At 43.4% G+C, this 9072-nt stretch overlaps 1 protein-coding gene across 3 annotated transcripts in view; it reads left to right on the forward strand.

The window, feature by feature from the left end:
- SLC22A23 (solute carrier family 22 member 23) overlaps positions 1 to 9072 on the forward strand; it is a 182934-nt gene that overhangs the window by 38415 nt on the left and 135447 nt on the right. For all 3 annotated transcript variants that reach the window (XR_012497347.2, XM_019752356.3, XM_074335281.2), the window contains exons 2-3: positions 579 to 682; positions 6320 to 6474. Coding sequence is in view for 2 of the 3 variants with exons in the window: in XM_019752356.3 (XP_019607915.3) it covers positions 579 to 682; positions 6320 to 6474 (259 nt within the window). In the remaining variant the exon portion in view is untranslated. The remainder of the gene's footprint in view (positions 1 to 578; positions 683 to 6319; positions 6475 to 9072) is intronic.

The raw sequence follows: 9072 nt of genomic DNA on the forward strand, positions 1-9072 counted from the left end.
AAAACACAGGGATATTTACAAGGAAAATAATACGAATGCTTAAAGTTGATATTTCAACATTTGCCATTAACCGTCTTTATTTTTAAGACTACTTACGAAGTTTGGGGAGTTTAGGGGATGGAAACACAAAAATTGCTTTTAATTTCCTCATGTCATTATGATACCTGGTGCAAAAAGTTGGCAGGGCCTGCCCGTGTCCTAGGCTGTGTGACAGCTCTGCCAATGAGAAGCGTGCTTGAGACCAAAAACGCCGGCCTGCGTGGCTGTTCCCTCTCCCTTGGGTTACCTTTCCTGTGGTAGCTGGCACAGAAGGAACACACGTCCCAGATTTCATGAGAGTACCGCCTGCAGACTTTTATAATCTGTCCTGGACTAAAACGTTACACTGCCTTCTGTGAGCAAGTTATATTTCTCATTGGATTTTCAAAAACATTGAAGAGACTCACTGGTATGCCTGACTTGGCTCTGCAAAGAGTGTCATGATCCTTACCACAGTTATTGTATTGCCCTTATGATTGACTATGCCTGGCATCTGTGTATGTTTCTCTCTGATTTATTTTCTATTTGCCCCTCTCTAGTGGGATCTTGTGTGTGATAATGCCTGGAAGGTCCATATCGCTAAGTTCTCCTTACTGGTTGGATTAATCTTTGGCTACCTAATAACTGGATGCATTGCTGACTGGTGAGTACCAACACGCCTGCCGCACAATCCTTTGGAAGCCACAGCAAGCCCTTACTGGCTAAAGAGGAGTGGTCAGTGTTAGTTACTGTTACTGAGTCTTTTCTCTGCCCTGGTGTTAGTTCCAGAACAGAAGGCCAAAGCAGTCACCTGGAGAATTCAGAAGGAAAAGAATTGGCCAGTACACATAACAGACCCTTTTGAAGTGAGAATTTAAATTCATTGCAGTTCTCTAGCTGCTAGAATCTAGCCAAACCAGCCAGCATCTTGCAGCCCTATCTCCTCCTGACAGTGTTTAGTTAGGAAAAGCCTGAGGATATAGATTCGGGGCTTTCTGGGCTGGGCCCTGAGGGGTTGGGTGTACAAGACGCATCCAAAAAATGGGGGGAGGACCTAGAGACTCTTCGCCCGTGTGAACTTAATGGGTAGGGTTGTGCTGATGTCACACGGATTTTAGAGAAGGACAGTCCTTGTAGGTGCTTGGCCAGGAGATGCCTCTGTAGGGTCCATGGGCTGCTGAACCTTGAAAAGTGGACTGCATTTAGATAACGGATGAGCATTGCAGACAGAAGAAGCATAGTGTCCACAGGTGGGGGTGACTATGCTTTACTTGGGTGAATGAAGAGGTCTGAGGGTCTGAAGCAAAGTGTGTGATGCAGGATGAAGTGATGAGCTTGGTAAGATGGAGTGGGGAGGGCGACATGGCAGCAGAGATGGTAATGATAACAGCGATAGTATTAGCCGCTGACACTGACTGGTGACTGTTGCCAGGCACTATGCTAAATATTTCCAAACATGAAAATATCCCATCCTCACAGCACTTGGTAGGTAGGCACTACTACTACTACTACCTTTGTCTTAGAGTGAAAAACACAGACGCACAGATGTCTAAGTGAAATCCCCAAGTTCACTCAGCTTTTACATTGGAGAGCCAGGATTTAAAACTCAGCCCCATGACTTCAGAGCCTGCTTCTTCCCGAGTGTGCCGCAACACTGTTATTTAAGGCATTCTGCAGGCACAAGGGCAGCAGCAGTGACACATCTGAGCAGGGAGGCAATTGCTCGATGTTGACAGGGTTTTCAAGTAATGGGACTGCTCAAGGAGAGGCATGGGTAGCTGTTCCCCCTTGATATTCTTTTATCTTTAAAGGAACTTTTTTTGTGAATAAGGACATACGTCTTGGACCCAATGACATAATAAGAGCCAAGAGTGATACGAGCAAACTCCACTGCCTGTGGCTTCGCTGGTGGTGCCCTCTGTACCCTGGTTAGCTGAGAAAGCTGGCTGAGGTGCTCCAGCAAGAGCCTGGGGGGACAGAGCAGCAGATGGAGCCCAGAGGAGCTCTGACACCACTTTCAAGTTCTGGAGATTTCTTTCCAAAAACTAGCATCTGTTTGGCAGTTTCTTGAATTAACATGTAGTGTGATTTCCTGTGTGTTCAGAATTTGCTTAGTCATCATTTGTAAATGCTTCATAAGGACACATTTCCTGGGAACAGGAACAGAGAAGCTGTAAAGGACCTCTGGAAACCTATGCCAGGGCCTCCTTGAGGTTTTTTTGAGTTTTTTTTTTTTTTTTGGGTGGGGTGGGGTGGGGGGAATGCACAGTTTTGTTTTATTTTTACCCAAATACTTGAGCTTATAAAGGTTTTCAAAGCTGTACTGATCTAAAAGATACTCTAATCTGAATATTTTAACCACGAGGATTTGTTTTTCCAGGAAATCTGCATTGAAATAGGTTAGGAAGATATATACTAATATAATCCACATCACTTCTTCCTAAAATATGCAGACTTGACTGAGGTTTTAGTGTCCACGTTCAATGATTTAATAGTGTAAGCAAAATGCACCTCTATTAATATCAGCCTGTAACGGGGTTTAAATTGCTTACAGGTTGTTTTGTAATTTCTTCTTGCACATACATGCTGTTTGGCCTCCGTTATCTCACCAGGCCTGGGCACAACAAATAGAAGAGTTTGGGGTCTTCCTTCAGTAGTAACCAGAGTGTGCTGTTGCAAATTCACTTCACTGCTGTTGCTTTTCCAAAGATCTGTGATGGGTGGGCATGCGTGCCGGACAGTCCACGCAGAAGGCTTTATGCTGTGGCCTTGGAACATTTTGAGTGGGCCTCAGTTCCAGTTTGAAAGTTTGGTGTTTTCCACCCGTATTTATTTTTGGCATTTTACTCCCTGCTAGAGCCTTGCTTGAAAGGAAATGAATACATTTAGAGGGAACTCCAGATTTCACAGCTGTTGGCACCCGTTTCATGGCTGCGTAGGGAAGTTGATCAAGTCGTAGGTTAAGCTTTCTAAGACTGCAGTCAGCATAATAAAACTTAAGCAGTACACTTTTTTTCTTTAAAAGTTATTGTTTTCCACACACATTTTGTTTGGGGATATGCATTATGTGTTATCATATAATGTGTTAGTTTAGATGTATGAGAGGAACAGCCCTGTCAGGGGCTCTCACCAGAGCCCATCCTTCCCCTCCATCCTTGGTGTTCTTGCCAGATGGCCTGCATTTCTCGCTCCAGGAGCCCTCCGCACCCTTCTCCAGCCGGCCCTGGGAGGCTGGCCCTCTTGGGCTGCTCCAGAGCACCCCTTGCCCTCTAGCTCCTGGCCGAGCCTGGCTGGGAGGAGGGAACACCAGCTGGAGATCTGAGGGAGAGAGGAGAGTGAGGAGGCATTTAATCCCCAGCATGATCTCTGCAGGGCCGAGGAGAGCTGACTGCTTCCCTCAGGCCCCTCCACACACAGCCTCTCTCTCTGGGTTCCATGACCATCGTACCTCCAAGCCCCCTGCTGTTAATAGCCCCAAGGTTTCTCTCAAAGCTTGCCCACCCTTTGGTAAATAATCCCTTTATTAAAATCTCAAACTACTTTGTTTGAGTGAGACATGTTTCCTGTTGAGATCCTGTATTACTTCTCTATGGCAGCTGTAACAAATTACCACACACTTGGTGGCTTAGATAAATTACCTTACAGTCCTGTAGTTCATACAAGCCTAAAATCAAGGTTCTGGCAATTGTATCACTTTCTGGAGGCTCTAGGAGAGAATCCGTATCCTGGCCTTTTCCAGCTTCTAGAGGCTGCCTACGTTCCTTCCGCTCGTGGCTCCTCTTCTAGCTTCAAATCCAGCAAAGGTCAGTCAGCTCCTTCTCATGCTGCCAGAGAGTTAGATTGGAGCCACCTGGATAATCACCTCATCTCAAGGTCCTTAACCTTAATCGCATCTGCAGAGCCCCTTTTGCCATGAAAGGTAACATAGTCACAGGTTCTGATGATTAGGACTAGTACGTCCTTCAGGCCATTACTCTGCCCACCACAGAGCCTGACTCATAAAGCCCTCTGCATTACAGATTTAGGAGTGTGATTTTACCAGTCATCTGCGAAGGGATTCTGCTCTGGGGGGAACCAGTTCATACTAAAACTCTAGTAGTTACAACTAACATGTGTTGAACGCTTGCTAAATCACTTGTACTTATCTACACCTGACAACCACCCCATCAGGTCAGCATTGACTGGCCGTTCCTAAAGAAAACATGAGGCTCATTTGGACAAGCATGGTCTTTCTCAAGATCACAAAGTTCATAAGTGATGAGCCTGGGTTCAAGGCCAGAGTGCTCTGACTTTGAAGATCATATTTGCTCCACAGTTCCTAACAATAATTTTTACTTACTGATTTTAGCAACCATTTGGGAGGGACAGATTTAGAATAGTTTCTACAGGTTGAAAAAAATCAAGGATATTTTCTAAAGTATCAAAACAGGGAAACCATGTTTGGTGGGCATCAGGGATGTAGACATGCAGAAAGGAATCATAAGAGAGACAGCATTTAACTATTTGCTTTGTGCCAGGCACTGTAATTATGTCCATCATCTCTCATTGTCTCAATAAAGCTGTGATGTGAAGTAGGATGGTTACCCCCACTTTACAGACAAGGGATGTAAAAGGAAATAAAACGGGGTAAGTTAGATTTTGTTTTCCTTCATTTTAGGAGACAAACTAAGCTATATTTTAAATTTATTTCTATAAATTTGCTAGGTTTGGACAAAATTACCTATTGTCTTTCCTGACAAGGGCTCAATGACTCCAGCACCAGTCAAGGGAAGGAAAAGGCTAAAATCTCTGACAAGACTGTTGACTTACATTGGCATTACTCTCATAGTTTGGCCTCATCACTAAACCCAACGTGACTACAGGCAATGTTAGAAGCCTAAGAAATTCTGAATAAAATTGTGTCCTGTAGGTCCCGCCCCCAAATCTTCATGAAATTACATCAATCTCCTTCATAGGGCACAACCATGTGTTAGTGGGCATGCTTTTTTTTTAACAGCTTTATTGAGAAATAATTTACATACCATCAAGCTCACCTGTTTTAAGAGCACAATTCAGTGAGTTTTCGTATATTTACAGAGTTATACCATCATTACCACATTCTAAGTTTAAAACATTTCCATCTCCCTAAACGGAATCTTGTGATCACCTACAGTCACTCCTCAGTCTCACCCCCAGCCCTAGGCAACCACGAATCTACTTTCTCTTTCTCTCTATTTGCCTTTTCTGGGTATTTTGTTTTTATGTAGATGTCTTGTTATAGTATGTCTAGGCGAGTTCAAGCTATTCAGTTACCGTTTAGGGTACCAGGCATGGATTTTCTTCCTTTGGCAAATAGAGTCCACTGCTCCAATATCTCCATGAACTATTCTTCTGGTTCAAGCTGGTTGTGCTATATTAATTTGTAAGTCAGAGATTTTTTTCCCCCATAACGAATTGATGATGAAAAATCTGGAAGGTGAGCAAGGAAAGGATGGAGAACTAATGACTTCCTATTCCCGTGGACCGTCCCCCTACACACACACACACACACACACACATACACACCCGTCCTTCCAGCCGCACCTAGAGGCATGTCAACCCACAGTGGTAGCCAACCATGCACCGCTCTGTGATCCGCCAGCCTAGTCTGTGCACTGCTGTTTCCAGAAACACAGTGGACTGAGCGCCTTCCAACCAACCCCTTACTGCCTGGTGGGCTTCACTTTCAGGTCCACACCCATAATTTAAAGTTCACACTATCTCAGTGTAGTCGGTGATCCTTTAAAAATTACTGTTCATCATATAATTGAAACACATCGACAGCTGGCTTGGCCCTGGCTCTGATAGGCTGCATGTGAGGTCAGGTACCTGACCAATTACCAGCCCTGAGAAAGGAAATAAAATGCTTCGCTCAATGTCTGTTGATTTTGGAGTCAATTCCAAAGGTCAGTGATTTCTCAAGACATTTTTTGCTGGGTGTGTCAAGGTTTATGTTTGGGGAGTTGTTATTGATTTTATTACTCTTGCCTTGAATTATCCTCCTGTATACTCAGAAATAGACTTGCCAACAGGAATTGGGTTCCTGTCTCAATTCTGTTATGCAGTAGCCCATTTAATCTATGCCCCTTTATTTATAGAACAAGGGGGGTTGGGCCCTATTTCCCCTCAGGGCCTTTCTATCCCTAGATCCCCCAAAGTGGGTCTCAATGGTATGAAGACTCATTCAACATCTGTTGAGTGCCTGCTGGATAGTGAGTTTCAGCGTCTAGCATGATGGGCCTGTTTAATGATGACTCCTAACTTTTTCCCTCTCCATACGCAGGGTCGGCCGGCGGCCTGTGCTGCTGTGTTCCATCATCTTCATTCTGATCTTTGGACTGACCGTGGCGCTGTCAGTGAATGTGACAATGTTCAGCACACTCAGGTTCTTTGAAGGGTTTTGCCTGGCTGGGATAATTCTCACCTTGTATGCATTACGTAAGTAGGAGCGTTCACAACTAGTCTTGAAGAAATTAGCAAAAACACTGCTGCTGCCTCTGAGGTTCTGGGAGGGTGCTGTGCATGCTGGTTTGGGGTGGCAGTCTTTTGGAAGCTCAAACGTTAATGGCCTCACCTGTTGTGAAACAGCTTTCTCAGGTACTGTAATCCAACACCCACTCTGTCCTGATCTCCAGTTTGGGCTCAGGGAACATCAAAGAACACAGAGGGTTGCATAATTGCTTGGAGAAGCAGGGATCAGCCCGTGGTTGATATGGAGGGGCTTTTGCTTTCCTCTAGAATTTTCTATGTTGATATTCTGTGCTCTTCCAAATCTAGTATGTAGTTGAGCATCCCTGTACTTGGATCCAGAAAAGCCTACCAGAAAAGCCTACCTGCTACTATTTGGTCTGGGCTCAGTGTTTTGATTGACTCTTTAAGAGTTTTTCTTAATTTTTTTTTCATGTGAGGCTATCTAGAGTCCAAATTTTCCACATTCTCATGTGCCTGTGTGTAACCTTAAGTGGTCTGAACTTGAACCCTAAGCATTGGTACTGGAAGAGTAAATGGCAATATTTGTTAGTATTCTTTTCTTTTTAGGGTGAAGAAAAATTTCCTCTATTAATCCATCATGTTTGTTGGCTGTATTAACTCCCCTGTCAAGTATGCTTATGTTTCACTTCTTTGTAGTTTGTGTTTTCTAGAACACAGCCACAAACCCATAAGGAAAAGGAAGGTTTTAAGCATGAATGTTTTACTTATTTTCTAGTTTTATGGTTTTTAATCACCAAGAACTGTTAGGAATAATATAAGATGATTTATAATATGTTTTTTTTTTTTCCTTCCCTTTGACAATATGGGTAGGAGTCAGTTATTGATTAAGTAACAATTTTCAGTAAGGTCAAATAAGAATAGTTCTGATTCTCCTAAATTTACTCATTAAAGACTTGGTAACACTTAGATAACCTGAATTTTTGTTCCCCAGTTATATAGAATAGAAATTCAATCAATTTGTAATGTAGTTTTATAGTCACAAAGAAGAAATGGGCAGAGAGAAAGGCTACAGGTGTATTCTCTAAAGCCACAGTCAGCAGTTTTGTGATTCCTTCCCAGCACTGAACTGTTTCCAGTTTATTTGCATTATTTTGGAAACCTGTATTTTAGGGGTGTTCTTTAGGAATATAGTATGTGTTCAAGGTCAGTGGGTCTAGGTCATGGCTGTTTTGGAGGTTTTGTTTCTTTGAACAAACAACATGGGTATTGGGCTTGAATGTTTCCAGACAAAATGCCTTTGCTGTTCTCTGGCCCTACCCACCCATTGGTCTGTGCAGAGGACCAGGTTCTCCGCAACGTTTTTGAGGAGACGCCGGGCCCTGCTCTCAGATACTCTGTGGCCCTACATGTGTGCTGGCGTGCCGGGGTCCTCTCCAGGCAGCCGTCCTCGTGAGGCTCCTGCTTCTCATGGGAAGATGTCGATGCGGTGCTTCCTTGTGGACGACCATCGAAGAGGACAGCTCTGCAGGCAAAACAGAATAGAGCTGTGTTTCAGGAACTTAGCAGAGAAATAATCTCACCCTTACCACCCCAGTACTTATCAAACTCAGTGGAGAGGATGTTAATGGAAAATTGCCTTAAAGCAAAGATGACATATCGGTTTTATCTTGCATGCCAACTGCTAATGATTGTTCAGGACTGCCAGGCAACTCAGAGAGGACTTTGGAGGACACTTTGGGGCTCAGCTGGAGAGAATACCTTGCTCCATTAGCCATGCCTGCCTATGATAGGGAAGAGGGTAGAAAAGGGCGACACAGCTGGCTCTCGCCTCCACAGACCCTCCCTGAATTAAGCCAGACTGGGAGAGAATTTCTCCTGCATTGCGTCATTTCAGGCTCACATAGGATCGTTTTACTACTTGTGTTGTGATATCCTGCCATTGGCCCTGGGAAGCCTGTTGCTATATTTACTATATATAAAAAAATGAAACTAAGGGCATTTTGGGGGAATTATATAGTGAGTTCTTTATAGTAGAAAGTTCTCTTCCATTTCAGAACCATACAAAGAATGTGCTTGCCCTCAGACACTGCTTTGCTTTTATCTCATAGGCACCCAGGCATCTGAAAACTTCTTTTCTATGAAAGGCCAGGTAAATATTTTAGGCTTTGCAGATTTCTGTCACAACTATTCAACTCTGCTATTGTACCGTGAAAGCAGCCATAAATAATATGTACATGATTAGGTGTGACTATGTTCCAATAAAACTTTATTTACAGAAACAGACAGTGAGCTGGATTTGACCAGCAGGCCATAGTATTTCAGCCAATTATATAAGTGAGTCTGTCTCTTTCCACTGACTGCTAGGAAGCTTAGCAAGCCTGAATTCTGACCTAGCATGTGTATAGGCCTCACAAGCTGAGTTTTAAATTCTGGCCTCCTAATTTCATCTGAACTTTCCTACTTGAATTTCTCCTTTATCCCGTTTTCCTGTTTCCATAATTTAAGTGTTATTTTATTGTATGTATTTGTGTAAGCAACCTTAAATTTTTTATTTCTGAAATCAAGCAGAGCATAAATAGTTATGTTTTCTTAGATTGGGATTAC

This window comes from Rhinolophus sinicus, chromosome 14 (assembly GCF_057876585.1).
Source record: "Rhinolophus sinicus isolate RSI-liver-muscle chromosome 14, RSI-T2T, whole genome shotgun sequence".
NCBI lineage: Eukaryota > Metazoa > Chordata > Mammalia > Chiroptera > Rhinolophidae > Rhinolophus > Rhinolophus sinicus.